The 16,377-nt window shown below is 41.9% G+C and overlaps 1 protein-coding gene across 1 annotated transcript; it reads left to right on the forward strand.

Annotated features, from left to right (window-relative positions):
* Positions 1-221: 221 nt before the first annotated feature.
* On the forward strand, positions 222-13,837 carry LOC308285836 (uncharacterized protein; the record flags this gene model as incomplete). The annotated part of the gene is made up of 7 exons (XM_080726727.1): positions 222-357; positions 2,335-2,448; positions 3,348-3,422; positions 5,548-5,640; positions 8,210-8,281; positions 11,234-11,359; positions 11,809-13,837. 7 exons carry the CDS (start codon positions 222-224, stop codon positions 12,111-12,113), a joined length of 921 nt encoding a protein of 306 aa, XP_080582853.1. The 3' UTR covers positions 12,114-13,837.
* Between the last annotated feature and the right edge of the window lie 2,540 nt (positions 13,838-16,377).

Below are 16,377 nucleotides of genomic sequence, written 5' to 3' on the forward strand. Positions count from 1 at the left end.
AAGACAGCTAACTCCACCTCCCCTAAAAGCCTGCGCCCCGTGAAGGAACCAATCATATGGCTCTCCAAACATGCTGCTCCATGCCTCCATCCAATGAGAAACAGGAATACAACAATATATCTGTCACCCCCCCCCCCCCCCCCCCCCCCCCCCCTGGTCTGAACATCCAGTAAATAAATACAGGGTGTTGAGAGTGTTCTGTTCACAATCTGGACTTCACCATGAAGGCTGTTCTGTTGCTGCTCCTGGTCTGTGTGGTTGGGGCCGATGACATCCGCTGGGAGGTCAAAGATATGTTCCGACAGATGAATAACAGCATAGCGGAGAGACTGAGCAACCTGGAAGGACGAGATGCAGGTTAGGACACTAGAGCAGTGTTTCTCAAATGGGGATACACGGGGATACTGCAGGGGGTAGGTGAGAAAAAACTAGAAAATGGGAATATGTATTTTAGTATTGTGGTCAATGATACAACATTGACAGACTTTGTGTGAACCTGCTCTTCTGTAAATTGTTAAACCAAATGACATCAATACCTTGACTAGTACAACTGTTATTGAATAGAAAGCAATGTTTATTTGCCATTATGCTGTTTTATTTTGAACATATTGGCATTGGAACTGGAACTTTGATGTAATTATTTCTATCAAAAGGCTATATAGTCAGGGGGTACTTGGCTTCAGAAATCAGGGGCTACTGCAGCCAAAAGAAATTGAAATTGTTTTTTTAATTATTATTATTATTATCATTATTAGATCCTCATTAGCTTACTGTACAGTCACAGCAGCTGGGGTCTTAAAGGGATATTCCACTTTAAAAAAAAAGCTTTTGGTAATTTTATCGTCTAATAAGGCTTTTATGAACACCCTGAAGAGTTTTTAATTTGCTTGATTCAATATTTAGATATTTGATATAAATGTTATCAGGCCCTCCAGTCCCAGTTCCTCTCCACATACACACCCATTATAACTTCAAATTCCATTTTTAACCATGATAGATTAATTAAAAACACCCATTATTTTTTTCTGGTGACTCATACTACCCTCCTAATACGTGAGCAGGCCGTGTTTTTTCAATAACTTTTTTTATTTATTTTTAATAATTATTTTGGAAAATGGAAAAAATCTAATACAATAAAATATTATTAAAAATAAATGAAAAAAGTTATCGAAAAAACACGGCCTGCTCACGTATTAGGAGGGTAGTATGAGTCACCAGAAAAAATAATGGGTGTTTTTAATGAATCTATCATGGTTAAAATGAAGTTTGAAGTTACAATGGGTGTGTGTGGGGAGAGGCCCTGGGCCTGGAGGGCCTGGTAACATTTACATAAAATATCTAAATATTGAATCAAGCAAATTAAAAACTGTTCAGGGTGTTCATAAAAGCCTGATTAGACAATAAAATGACCAAAAGTTTATTTGAAAGTGAAATATCCCTTTAAAAACAGGTCATCATCAACATCAGCTTATTTCACATGAGAGAACCACTGACTTAGAGATGTTTACCTTTCAAACATGATTGGGCTCATTTTAACATCTGCTCTAGCTTTCTTTTGTGATGCTTTGTTTGTTGCTTGATTCAATATTTAGATATTTAATGATCGTTTGATTAGATGCACCATGTTTTTTTTAATTACTTTTTCAACAACTTTTTCAACAACAACAAAAAACATTAAAATAAATTAAAACATTAATTTAAAAAACGGAGGCCACCTCATTACATGGACACATTCAGTCACCAGGATCAGGGACGTGTGTTTTCCATGAGTCAAACATTTTAGATACTTATATACAAAAAATGACATTAACCACTTCAGCCCTGTATACATTTCGGCCATTAGAAAATAGCCGATCTACAAGTTTTATAGGCCAACCAGAAACAGCAGAAACGCTACCAGTCACATACTACTGGGAACAGGGCACAGCACAGGTCCCGCTTTGCGTTTCAAGTCAAAGTAGCTTACACGCCCATTTCCTACAGAACCCTGATCTACAAGCCCTACGTGGCGTGGCAGGACACGTTGTGGTCTTGGAGATCTATATTTTTATGCGCACTTCAGTCACACGACTAATCATAAATTAATCATGAGAGGCAAGACGCAGCAGCAGAGTAGGCTACAGTTTAACAGATCCATGGATAGACATGAAACGTCAAAGTGAGCTCATATCAGGTTGGGGACACACATATTGGAGGGTTGTTTTCCCCCGTTGTGCGATGGTGTTGAGTGGATATCATTAATGTGTTTGTGCGTGCATGTGTGCATGCGTGTGTGTGTGAGCAGTCTGCCTATATATCATCTGGACCTTAAACTGCCCTTCCACTGCCCTTCAGAAATGTCTGCCAAGCTCAGTGCCAGTGAGACCCAGGTGGACATCCTCAGAAACGGACTGCGCAGCAGTGACAACCAGGTCCAACTCCTTCAAAACAGACTGAGAGAGAGTGAAGGTAATCAGATTGAATGCAGACAGCTAGGGCAGTGACAAAGACTTCATTTAGTTTGAATTAATTTTAATAAGTGAACAGATACTGTGTTGTTATTGTAATTCATATTAATACTGTTTGCACCCCCTGCTGTTGTAACCTCACCTTATGTGCAATTTATAATGTAAGCATTGATCAGACACTTACAGTAAGCAAGACCAGGAAGATGCTCTAAGGGCGAGAAGTGACCTCGCCATAAATGGCGAGGTCGTGCATATGGGCGCGTGCCCACTGCTGGGCATGGGATCAACTGGAAAAAATACAAAAGAAAATCTGCTTTAAGTAGCATGTGAGGAGTCAAACTATGCGTTTTTCATGATTCTGAATCCATTGCATTTAATTTGTTTTTCACAAAAAAATAATCCTTGGGCTAAAAACGGACCCACAAATAAATGGTTTGTGATGACCTGGAAAAGTTGATATGGCTGTCTCAGACTGGAGCTATACCAGGCTGAGGCAATGCTATTATGTATTATGTGATATTATTCAATGCGAATCACACACGCACACACGCACGCACGCACGCACGCACGCACGCACGCACGCACGCACGCACGCACGCATGCTTTTTGCAAAACACATGATTGATTGCGACCGTAGGTCACAGTTTACTATCAGAACCAACACAGCTTGTCCTTCCGGACGTGTACACTTTTGTAAGGTCTATGAGTTTGCCGCTCTGACATCACCGTGAGATCATGCTCTGACTTCACTGTGATGTCAGGGGAACCACACTAACAGAATCCCATGTCATCAATATTAAGCCCATATCTAATGGGACTTCATATGGGAATGCCCATATATGGAGGCCACATGTGATTTTATTAATGTATGTATTAATGCTAATAATGTTGTGATTTCAGGTCAGCTGTCCAGCGTAGAAACAAAGCTAACTGCTAGTGCCAAGCAAGTGGATCATCTGGAGAGACAGAATGAAGGTGGTATAGATATTATTTATTAATACTAAATTGTATCTTTTTAAGACTGTAAATTGTTCACTCAAAGACCTGGACCCTGAATGCTAACAGGCCCCCAAGATACCCAAGTTTTAGACCTTCCCCTTCAAGATGTTGTAAATGTACAATTTGAAATGCGTTTACTGTAACACGTTTCATAGTTTAACTACAGTATACTGTATATATAGCTGTGTAAACTTCACAGATCCTGCCATTGGCAAGACAGATATCCAGTGGATCTGCAGAACATTGAGCTTGTAGATCAGCTATTTTTGCTATTTTTATGACCTTCTCTGACTCCGAAGTTTGAATCTACCTTTGAGGGTGGATTCAGCTTTGGGAATGGAGTGGTTTCTTGCCATTTGCGGATTCCTAAAGAACTACGCTCCATTCTCCATAAAAGTTGGAAAGGCAAAACAGGAAAAGAAACATTTGTTTAGGAAAAGAGCAGTTGAAATGGCACATCTATATTTATATACCGCTATCTCTCTCTCTCTCTCTCTCCAAATATTTCAGATCGGCCTGTTGTAGCGCCATCAGGAGGCAGCTCTTTTCATAACACATTATTGCTATTAGTTCTACAGATTTCGTCCAAATGTCACGCAAATCGGTACTCAGCATCTCTATAGTCATTTCATATTCCATCCAGATAGGCTAACATTGGTTTCCAACGTTTGCAGGATTTGATTGATTGATTGAAGACTTTATTAGAAGTTTGCATAGGAAAAAGTACAGTTTCATGACGGTACAGTTCACTGGTACAAGGTCTACTAAAAGGAGATGCTAGAAAAGACTAAGCTTATTTCCATAGGAAACCATTGAAGTATCTCATATAACATTGAATGACAGACGGATAGAACACACTACTATGCAGTAGATATAGTCAGGAAAAAAAGGGGAAAACTTAAGGGGTTAGGTGGTCTTGCTCATGGACACTTCCTGGAGCTGGAATCGAACCTGGGACCTCCAGAGTCCAAGGCAGGCTCACTAACCATTCAGCTACGGCCACCCACCCCAAGATTTGCAACCTCCAATTGGGACTGAGTATCCACTCAAATGAAGGAGCATGTGATTGTATTGATGTAATGTATTAATCCTAATGTTGTGGTGATTTCAGCTCAGCTGTCCAACGTAGAAACAAGGCTAACTGCTAGTGTGGAGCAACTAACAATATTGTACTTTTTACTCCACTACAATTATTTGAAAACTATTCAGATACTACAGTAGTTACTTTGTAGATTTAGATTATTACTACAAAGCCTGCATTAACTACTTCAGCCCTGTATACATTTCGGCCATTATAATATAGACGATCGATGTGTCACATTGTGGGTTTGTAGATCTGCTGATTTTATTTTTTTGCGACCATAGGTCGCAGTTAACTATGAAAACCGGCACAGCCTGTCAGTACGTCTGTCCTTCAGTAACGTTGTGACATCACCTTTTGTGACATCACCTTTTGTGACATCACCTGTTGTGACAAAATGTTCAGAAGAACCCCAATCCAACCGATATGCCCATAAAAGGGGACAAGGACTGAGAGACAGTTACTGACACGCACAGACGCATGTCTGGGGTCTCACAGCACATGGTGGGTTTACAGACTCCAAATGGATAGCAACATTTTTTGAGCGGTGCAAACCGCTCCTTTTGTTTCAGCCTTGTGTTAACCATGACGTCAGCACGGACCAATCAAAAGCTGTTCTGATCATGATGTCATGTGTTAGGTGTTAAGCAAACAGAACAGATCAATCAAACCCCAGTTTGACCATAACTGCCGCACAGATTGCTCGCTACCAAATTTTGTAATTGATGTTATCCTAGGTAAAGTAGCCTACTATGTTCTATCCATCTGTCTTTCAATGTTATTTGAGATACATAAAGTGGTTCCTGTGCAAATAAGCCGTAAAGCTTACTAGGAAATCCTTTTAATTGATCTTGTACCAGTGATTTGTGCTGTCATGAAACTGTAATTTTTTCTATTGCAAACTGCTAATAAACTCTTCAATCTTCGATCAATCAATAGCAAGAGACATGACAAAAGACTGAAAGCTAAATGTTTTTACCACTGAAGCAGAACTCTAATTTTCTCTGTTATGTTTTTAAGAAATGTCTGCCAAGCTCAGTGCCAGTGAGACCCAGGCGGAAATCCTCAAAGACCAGGCCCAACTCCTTGAAAACAGACTGAAAGACGTTGAAGGTAAATCATTTCAGAATAGATACTGTATGCATTTATCAGACACTTACCGTAAGGTAAACACATCAAATGCAGAGAGACAGTGCAGTGCCTCAGTAAAGGATCATAGGTAAACCAGGAGCGTTGTCCAGGGTGTTTTAGGGAAGGGAGAAGAGTCTGGGACGCGTGGAGCGTTGTCCAGGGTGTTTTAGGGAGGGGAGAAGAGTCTGGGACGCGTGGAGCGTCTTCCAGGGTGTTTTAGGGAAGGGAGAAGAGTCTGGGACGCGTGGAGCGTCGTCCTGGGTGTTTTAGGGAAGGGAGAAGAGTCTGGGACGCGTGGAGCGTCTTCCAGGGTGTTTTAGGGAAGGGAGAAGAGTCTGGGACGCGTGGAGCGTCGTCCAGGGTGTTTTAGGGAGGGGAGAAGAGTCTGGGACGTGTGGAGCGTCGTCCAGGGTGTTTTAAGGAAGGGAGAAGAGTCTGGGACGCGTGGAGCGTCGTCCAGGGTGTTTTAGGGAAGGGAGAAGAGTCTGGGACGCGTGGAGCGTCTTCCAGGGTGTTTTAGGGAAGGGAGAAGAGTCTGGGACGCGTGGAGCGTCGTCCAGGGTGTTTTAGGGAAGGGAGAAGAGTCTGGGACGCGTGGAGCGTCGTCCAGGGTGTTTTAGGGAAGGGAGAAGAGTCTGGGACGCGTGGAGCGTCGTCCTCGGTGTTTTAGGGAGGGGAGAAGAGTCTGGGACGCGTGGAGCGTCGTCCAGGGTGTTTTAGCAAAGGGAGAAGAGTCTGGGACGCGTGGAGCGTTGTCCAGGGTGTTTTAGGGAAGGGAGAAGAGTCTGGGACGCGTGGAGCGTCGTCCAGGGTGTTTTAGGGAGGGGAGAAGAGTCTGGGACGCGTGGAGCGTCTTCCAGGGTGTTTTAGGGAGGGGAGAAGAGTCTGCGACGTGTGGAGCGTTGTCCAGGGTGTTTTAGGGAAGGGAGAAGAGTCTGGGACGCGTGGAGCGTTGTCCAGGGTGTTTTAGGGAGGGGAGAAGAGTCTGGGACGTGTGGAGCGTTGTCCAGGGTGTTTTAGGGAAGGGAGAAGAGTCTTGTTGTCCAGGGTGTTTTAGGGAAGGTAGAAGAGTCTTGTTGTCCAGGGTGTTTTAGGGAAGGTAGAAGAGTCTTGTTGTCCAGGGTGTTTTAGGGAGGGGAGAAAAGTCTGGGTTTGTTTGTCCAGTTGTTTGAGCGTTGAATGTTTAATGGATCACAATGGAAACAAGCCTTTGGCCTTTTTGTGTCTCATCCATTTGGTGTGTTTAGTCAGGGAATGTTTTTACAATCTGGGAATAAATTCCTTACCATTACATTTCTTCACCACTGTGTTTGTAAATTAAAAACTGTTCAGGGTGTTCATAAAAGCCTGATTAGACGATAAAATGACCAAAAGTTTTTTTTGAAAGTGAAATATCCCTGAAAGTGCAGATTGTCGGTTCCAAACAAACCTCCTTAACAAACACACTGATGCACCCGGATCTAGGCTGTACGCAGGCTTAAGCACACAATGTCCACAAAGCGACTTGATGTTTTGGTTGCAGGTTTAATTCTCAAAATAAAGTAATACAATCATTTCTCCATGGCATAGTTCTAAGGCTCTTCACTGTGGCTCTGGCACTGGTCAAAAAAACATTTGTCCACCAGGTGCATGCCTCCCCTCATTACCCAGGCCTACTTAAGCCTTTGCTGTGCCTGCCAATCAGTTAGGCCTGGGAGAGGTGTGCCTCTAGTGACCAAATCATCTAATTAATCAATCAATTAACTAACAAACTATGAACTAACACAACTAATAATGCCAAATAATACTGAATAATTATGAATATAATAATGCAAATAATAACAATAATCGAACAAAGAAAAGCAGTGCAGTGGCTTTTACAATCCCTTTAATCGGACGTACCGTGTTTTTTAATACTTTTAATTGGCTCAATATGTTCTAACCAACACACAGATTAGAGCTTAGAATTTCATCCCGGGCCCGACGGGATCCGACAGGTCGGTGCGGGCAGGGCCGGGCTGGGCCCCGGCTGGTCCGAGCTCAACTGGTCACGTATGACAGGCTTTGGGTTATAGGGTGGGGCTTTTTTAATCTGGTAGGCAAGCGCAGCGCAGTATCATGATGTCTCTGGCTGCACCGCTGCGCTGTTGTACGTATGAATCAATGTTGAACGTATGAATGTATTACTATGATAACTATAATACACTATAATAGATTATAATAGTGGTTATAACACAATATAATCTATTATCATTTATTACAACTATATCCTGGTGGTCTAAATGAAAAGTCAGTGAGTGATCATTATGAAGTGTTTGGCCCTGTTTGGCCTAGCTCAAACCTACTCTAGATTGAATACTTTTTCGTACCACGTTTAGTACCACTTTCACACCACTCTACCCAGGTCCTTGTAGTGGAAAACCTGTCACAAGTGGGCGGTGTGGTGTGGAGTGGTGTGGTGTGGTGTGGTGTTGTGTTGGGCCAGTGGAAAAACATACCTGACCAGTGACCATCACCACCATGCAGACCTGTACCATTTACCTGTACTCATTTCCTCTGTTGTATTTTTCAGAAATGGCTGCCAACCTCACTGCCAGCGAGTCCCAGGTCCAACTCCTTGAAAACAGACTGAAAGACATTGAAGGTAATTAGAACACAATGATAGTCAGTGAATCAGACAGGAGAGGACAGTGATGGAAACATGACTTAATTTAGTTTTAATTAATTTTAATAATTTGAAATGAGTGCCAATAAATTGAGGATAGATACTGTGTTGATATTGTAGTGTAGGCCTACTGTATGCATTCATCAGACACTTATAGTAAGCAAGATAAACACACATCAAATGCAGAGAGATAGTGCAGTGCCTCAGTAAAGGATCACAGCTAAACCTAGGATAAAATCAAACCCAAGTTTGAAGTGAGCGGTGGTGTGTGTGTGTGTGTGTGTGTGTGTGTGTGTGTGTGTGTGTGTGTGTGTGTGTGTGTGTGTGTGTGTGTGTGTGTGCGCGCGCGCACGCGCGCGTGCGTGCGTGCGTGGGGGGGGGGGGGGGGGGGGGGGGCGTGCACCCGTGTGTGTGAGAGTGTGAGCCATACTTGCTCACTCAGGCCAACACTATATTGCAGTTGATGCTCAGGGCAGACTAGACTCAACAGCACCTCTCTGGTCACACAGGGTACTCAGGCTACATACACCAGAGGCTACATACAGACAGACAGACAGACACACACACAGACAGACAGACAGACACACACGGATACACACACGGCCACGCTATGGAGACGGTGTGACCACCGCTCAAAAAGGAAGGATACTGCAGAAGGGGTGTGTATCAAAAATTGTGGGGGTATTGCACATGCACAGTGTAACTGGAGCTGCCATGGTGGAGTGTTCCAGTAGAGGCGCTAGATAAAAAAGATCATGATCCGTTCTCAGTAGAGCGAGGTGTGTGTTTGTTTTGTTCTCTCCTGGTTCTCTCTCCTCTCACCTAAACAGCTGCAGGTTTGTAATTCTCATCCACAACACAGACTAATTGTTGTTTTTAAACAATCACACTGCATATAAAACAATAAACTATAACTTTGGGCTAATTCAGGAATATGCAACACATAGTTGTGCCTATTAGAGCACCAAATAGGCCTATGCCTACTTGTTTTGTGGCATAAGAACATAATTATGAACAAATAAAGACCAAGTCCCCAGCAGGCAATTAAAGTGGTTTACTGGTTAAGTGCCAATCCAGGCCGTGGTGTGCTGATCCCGAAGAAAAGTTCGGGATTTTCGTTTTATATTATATAACATTAGCGAGCAGTCAAAGGGGCTCGCATGGTGAATACTCACTGTAGGCCTACAGTGATCCATTGGGCGATGATGTAATCCGGAACCGTGTAATCTCCATAGGCTTCTATTCATTGCGCTGCAAAGAAACAACTTTATCTCGGAATCTACTTCCAAAAACGCTTTGATCGCCGAGACACACTGGGCCGCGACGGTCGGCCGCTGTTACAATTTCTCTTCTGCGTGTAAACGTAAACAATCTGGTCAACATCTGGGGATTAGTGGATTTCCACAACATGGAGTGCAGTGAATGGGAAAATGGTGGCACACTACGTTATCTGTACTTTGAAGCTATTGGGTTTAACAAACTGTTTATAACCTCACCTCATTTACAAATTACAATGTAGGCATTTATCAGAGGATCTTTATCCAGAGTGACTTTTTAATTTAAAAAAGCCCTCCAGTCCGGTAACAGACTGATGGCTGGACCCTCTTTTTCAGCAGTGCCAATATTATAACAATAGTACACACTAAAACAACAATATGCAAAAACAGAGCACATACAAAACTAGAATACATGATATTACTTACAGTAATCACATGCATAGAGACAGCTAGTGTGGTGCCTCAGTAAAGGATCACAGGTAAACAACATTTGTCTAAAGTAAACATATCGAAAATATAGACAATAATCTATTCTGTACATTGAACATGTGGAGCGTTGTCAAGGGTGTTTTAGGGAAGGGAGAAGAGTCTGGGATGTGTGGAGCGTCGTCCAGGGTGTTTTAAGGAAGGGAGAAGAGTCTGGGACGGGTGGAGCGTCGTCCAGGGTGTTTTATAGAAGGGAGAAGAGTCTGGGACGCGTGGAGCGTCGTCCAGGGTGTTTTATAGAAGGGAGAAGAGTCTGGGACGCGTGGAGCGTCGTCCAGGGTGTTTTATAGAAGGGAGAAGAGTCTGGGACGCGTGGAGCGTCGTCCAGGGTGTTTTATAGAAGGGAGAAGAGTCTTGTTGTCCAGGGTGTTTCAGGGAAGGGAGAAGAGACTAGGCTTTTGTTGCACTGTATTGTCCAGTTGTTTGAGCGTTGAATGTTTAATGGATCACAATGGAAACAAGCCTTTGGCCTTTTTGTGTCCCATTAATTTGGTGTGTTCAGTCAGGGGATGTTATTACAATCTGTGAATAAATTCCTTACCAATACATTACTTCTCCAATGTGTTTGTAAAGGTGTCTAGTACAGGGGTTCCCAAACCTTTTGGCTCAGGGCACCCCTATAAATATTTCTTTCCTCCGAGGCACCCCTACATTATATTCATAATTTTCACTCCCAGCTTTGTGTTTAATTGAGTAAATCAGAATTGCGTTGTACAGTCAAATAAGTCACCTCCATATAAGGGGAAACAATAGCAGATAATTGCCATGTTGGTTAGAACTGAAAATAACTTAATGTACTTAAAATGATACAAAAAAATGAAATATTATCAAATTATCTTGTGGCAAACCCTGCACTGCCCTCACGGCACCCCAGGGTGCCCTGTCACCCACTTTGAAAACCCTATATAGGCCTATCTAGTAACACATTAAAAAAAACGTTTGAAATTCAATTCAGTGTGTGTGTGTGTGTGTGTGTGTGTGTGTGTGTGTGTGTGTGTGTGTGTGTGTGTGTGTGTGTGTGTGTGTGTGTGTGTGTGTGTGTGTGTGCGCGTGCGTGCGTGCGCGTGCGTGCGCGTGTGTGTGTGCGTGTGTTAAAACATTTGATTGGTTTAAGAGTATAACATAAGCTTTTATAACAAACATTGTGTTAATGCTCCTGTGTTGACAGACAAACCAAAGGTGGCCTTCTCTGCTGGTCTGGGTGAAGGAACATTTGGACCATATACTACTGTAACCACTCTGGTCTACTCTAGAGTTCACACTAACATCGGCAACGCATACAATCCATCTACAGGTAAGAGGGGATTATGACAGGTTAATTCAATTATCAATTATCTCTCATTAACTAATTACACAACCACTATCTGACACATTGAAATGTGGACTACTGTCCAGATGTGTGTCCAGTGAAACTCACTGTCACAGATCAATATAAGAAAGCAAAATAAGTTCCAACACACTGAGAATACATCAGAACATATGTTGTGGTTGAAACCATCATCTTCTTGTCCAAAATTATGGTAAGATGATGTATTCACACACCTGTACTAATAGTGTGTGTGTGTGTGTGTGTGTGTGTGTGTGTGTGTGTGTGTGTGTGTGTGTGTGTGTGTGTGTGTGCGTGCGTGCGTGCGTGCGTGCGTGCGTGCGTGCGTGCGTGCGTGCGTGCGTGCGTGCGTGCGTGCGTGCGCGTGTGTGTGTGTGTGTTTGCGTGTGCATGTACATGTACATGTCCTCTCATAGGCGTTTTTTCAGCACCAGTCAAAGGAGTCTACTTCTTCAGGTTTACAGCGGCTCATGGTAAACCATCACACTATGTGTGCATCAAGCTGTTTAAGAATGGACAGAGTCTCATGTGGAACTGTGGATACAATAGTCATACTGACAGTCATTTTGTATATGTATCTAATGGCATTGTGGTGGAGCTGGAGAGAGGAGACACAGTTGACATGCGTTTACCTGTTAGTGGTACTAAGTACACATACAGGCTCCATGACGATAACGACAACCAGAACACATTCTCTGGGTTTCTGCTCTACACTCTGTAAGGATAAACTCTAGCAAATACTCAAGTATTCAAAAGTACAAATTACAAAGTGCATTTTCTTTTTGATATCATTGCATTGCTCAATTGAAATTCAGAACAAAAGCAGATCTACAAATTCACGACAGTTGTGAGCATGTAGATTGGCTATTTTCACTATAGTTGAATTAAAGGAGCTATAGTCAACTTTTTCATTGTAGGACCGACACTTTGTTTACATCCTAGTCTAGACACTAGAATGTAAACAAAGTGCCGGTCTGACAATGGCCAAAATGATTATTTTATCATTATTTTACGCTTTTTGTGGTCATTTTTGAATAGGAACACATGTATGAAGCTTATTATTTTTATAAAATATTTTCGAAACATTATTTTTATTTTAGCATCCGTTTTTCAAGAAAAGGTTGACTATAGCTCCTTTAATTAATAATCTATATTTTTTAAAGTTTGGGTCTCAAGGGTGGAAATGTAATGGAGAGAATATTATGTGCTTGCAAAAATAATGAATAATTATAAAATAATTGTAAAATGATGACTCAGTGGTTTTCTGCTCTATACTATGTAACGGTGGTTCTCAAAGTGGGGTCCAGGGACCGTCCCCAGCAAATGGAATTAATATTGCATAAACAATCTGTTCAATCACTTCAACCGTACACACATCGGCTATCTGAAAATAGCTGATCTACAAGCTCACAACGTGTAGCAATTCTATCCATTGTGAGCTCACAGATCTGCTTTAAAAATAAAAAGATTCAGGATATTTTTGACTTTTAACATTTTAACAACTGTTTTTTGTTTTATTTTTATTTTTTTTCTCTATAATTTTTATCCCACAATTTTGTAACCCATTTTTTCACCCAGTGCTAATTGCCTATGTAATCCTGGGCTCTGCTCTCCCTCTGTCGCGCCAAGGGAGACAACGGACTGACCTCATGCTTCCTTCTATGCATGAGGAGTCCAAGTTGCTTCTTTTCACCTGACAGTGGAGATTTCCCTGGTTTGGACGTAGCGCGTGGAAGGAACACGTTATTCCAACCAGTTCCTTTCCCCTCCATCAGGCGCCCTGGCTGGCCAGGGGGAGGCATTATTGAGACCAGGATTACGTGCATGTTTTTGTGAGGGTATCAACCCTAGGAGACACGGGGAGAACATGCAAACTCCACACAGAAAGGCCCTATCGCCAACCCCACCTAGGGTGTGGGCGCCTGTTTTTTGTTTTATAATGGCCTGCATAACTTCCGTGGCTGTTATCAAGGTGAACATTTGACAAATAATTATAGTTGCAGTTAGAATGATGATTTGGGAATGATGGCCAATTAGCCTACAAAGAGAAATGTTAATTATTTTAAATGGTATTTTCACTATTTTTTAAAGTTTGGGTCCCAGGAGTTTCTTCCTAGAAATATCAAAAGTACTTTTTACTCTATAGCAATTAGTTGAAAGCTTTAGATACTTTGTTGCTGCTTGTTTTATACTTTCAATATTCCTAATCAAACGTTTATCCTGTACAGTAGACCTGCAATTTATTAAAACACTTTGAGAAATGTCTACATTGTGCTGTTACTACTTTTACTCAAGTAATCAATGTGAGTATTTCTACCAGCACTACTGGTAATCAATGTGAGTATTTCTACCAGCACTACTGGTAATCAATGTGAGTATTTCTACCAGCACTACTGGTAATCAATGTGAGTATTTCTACCACACTACTGGTACCATATACTTTAAAGAGCTTCCATAATGCTCATATACATCTGTCAATAAATAAAAACATATTCCAAAGCACTGTGTCTATTGTATGTTTGACTGATTATGTTTAACACTGTATTGATACATCTAGAACTGTGGTTCTCAACCAGTGGTCCGGGGACCACCATTGGTCCTGGAGGGGGTTCCAGGTGGTCCCCAGCTAAATGATGGAGAGTTGGTAACCAAATGGACCCTCATAGACCTTTAACTCTTGACAGTGTAAATGAAACCAGATGGACCCCTACGGGTCCATTTGGTTTCATTTTACGCTCTCAAGAGTTAAATTATTGTTAAACATCTGCATATTCTTAATTTACAAGACGTCTACACCATTACAGAATGTAGAATAATTATTATTGTGATGGTTTTCCTGTTATCTCTCCTATGACACCACATCAATACAGTATGAATTGTGGACTAAATCCTATCCAACAATAACTTTGTAAGTGTTGAGTGTGAGAGGCTATAGAGCATCGCAGTTGAAGCCCCACCCCGTCTTCACTCTGAGGTTGGAAGCGTTTTCCCCATTCATTTCTTCCATAGACATTTCATAAAGTATTTATTTTCACGTTTTTAAGCCTCGGACAAAGGATTTCTGCTGAAGTGCAATAATCTGCCGGGCAGTAGCTATTTTCGCGGCAACCGCAAGATTTACAAAAGAAGAAGAATCTCCACCAATCACAGACGTCGATTTCACCGGATGTACAGTTTTAGCAGTATGGGTATGTTTTTACTAAAACTAGAGTAATTGCATACATACTCGGGGGTTCTACAGGAGCATAGAACCATTTTACAACCACCAGCCTAGTGGTAAGAGTACAATGAATTGCTACAACTTTGTGGCTGATAATGAAAAACCCTATGGTGAAAATGAATGGGCTGTTTACTTTCTGACACCTCACTGCGATGCTCTATAGAGTAGACCTTATTCACACTGCGGCCATCTTGGATCACATCACTTCCTGGGATAGCAGCCTGCATTACAAACCATTGTGAACGATGGAGATCAATTCACCTTTTATTTGCCGAGCTGCATATTCGGTACCATTTAAACCCTCTATAAATGGTAAAAGGTAGACCTACTTAAAATATCTGCGATGCGACGCGTTGTGAGCTTGTAGATCAGCTATTTTTTGGCAAATGTTCTGCCCCAAGATAATGGATTTTGATAATATTGTAAATCGCGATTTCTTTTGTCACAATAGAGGGTATGTGCATGCTTAAAGTGAATGGCAAATCGAGTGGCAAAGTGAGTTTAACGTCATTTAACATTGTTTAATTCAATCAGAAAGGACTTTTCTGTTTGGATGTATGAGCCGTTAAGGCCAAAAGGTAGTTTTTTTGCCACTCAGTAGGCTTTCCCGCATAACTTCCTGGTATGATGATGATGTCACACGCATAACCTCTATAACCGTGATGTTCATATCGTCCCATCCCTACACGCAAGTAAAGGGTGCTGCACCCTACAGATGACACCTGATACAAGTAAAGGGTGCTGCACCCTACAGATGACACCTGATACAAGTAAAGGGTGCTGCACCCTACAGGTGTCACCTGATACAAGGAGCAAGTTGGCACCTCCACAGAGTGTAGTCTAATTTCTAGCGCAAAGCACATGGGTGTCATTTTGTTCGTTTCTTGATAGTCATGTTAAATTATGACACCACATAAAAATTTAATATTTCCAACAGATTGTGATCGTCCATATAATAATGTCAGAACAGTGTAATTATCGTTAGACTCCAATAACCCCCATGTATCTCCCACATTCCCTCCGCAGTCACAGTTTTTGTATGAACGTAGAATTATGTGTAGGATGCAGTTTGCATTCAGAGTGATGTGAGGAGATTTAAAGTCCTGTCTCTACATTCATGCCAGTGTCGTTAATTCTGTCCAAAGTTCTTCAGTCGTGCGGGGAAAAGATGAGTCGAGAAGTGGCAAGTTGTAGGCAGTCAACAAACTTTATTTTCTTCACAGAATGCAGAATATGAGCATAGCTTCGCCTCTCGCATCTGGATTGGAACTAAAACCTGAGTGGCTAGCGACAGGTTTCTGAACCCAGAACTCACGCTCTGCCCCAACTTAAATAATCAACACTTCAAAGCCTTTTTGAATAGAGGCATGCCGTACCCACATGGCCTTTGGCTAATCAATACTGGGTGCGCCAAAAGAGGGGAGGGGCTGCAGTCAGCACAGACTGCACACTTAATACAGGTTATACAATATGCTCCAAACACAAAGCTACAATATGATGAATCATTTTACAATCAATATTTCACTCATAACTCAAACAATCATACTCATACAAACAATTCCTGTTGAAAATGGTTAAGCAGAAGTTACTTTTACCCAAAGATCAATAATTAAAACGTCTCTTTCTGAGCAGGGAGGAAAACAGAGGATTCCCTGAGAAGTCTTCACGTCCTATACTGGTTAATCATGAATATATGTTTCTGCTTGCCACATTTCTCATCAACGGCCTATTAATGGCAAATCCTGGCAATATAAAAACATATATT

This window comes from Nannobrachium achirus (assembly GCF_963921795.1).
Source record: "Nannobrachium achirus genome assembly, chromosome: 5".
In the NCBI taxonomy this organism is placed as follows: Eukaryota; Metazoa; Chordata; class Actinopteri; order Myctophiformes; family Myctophidae; genus Nannobrachium; species Nannobrachium achirus.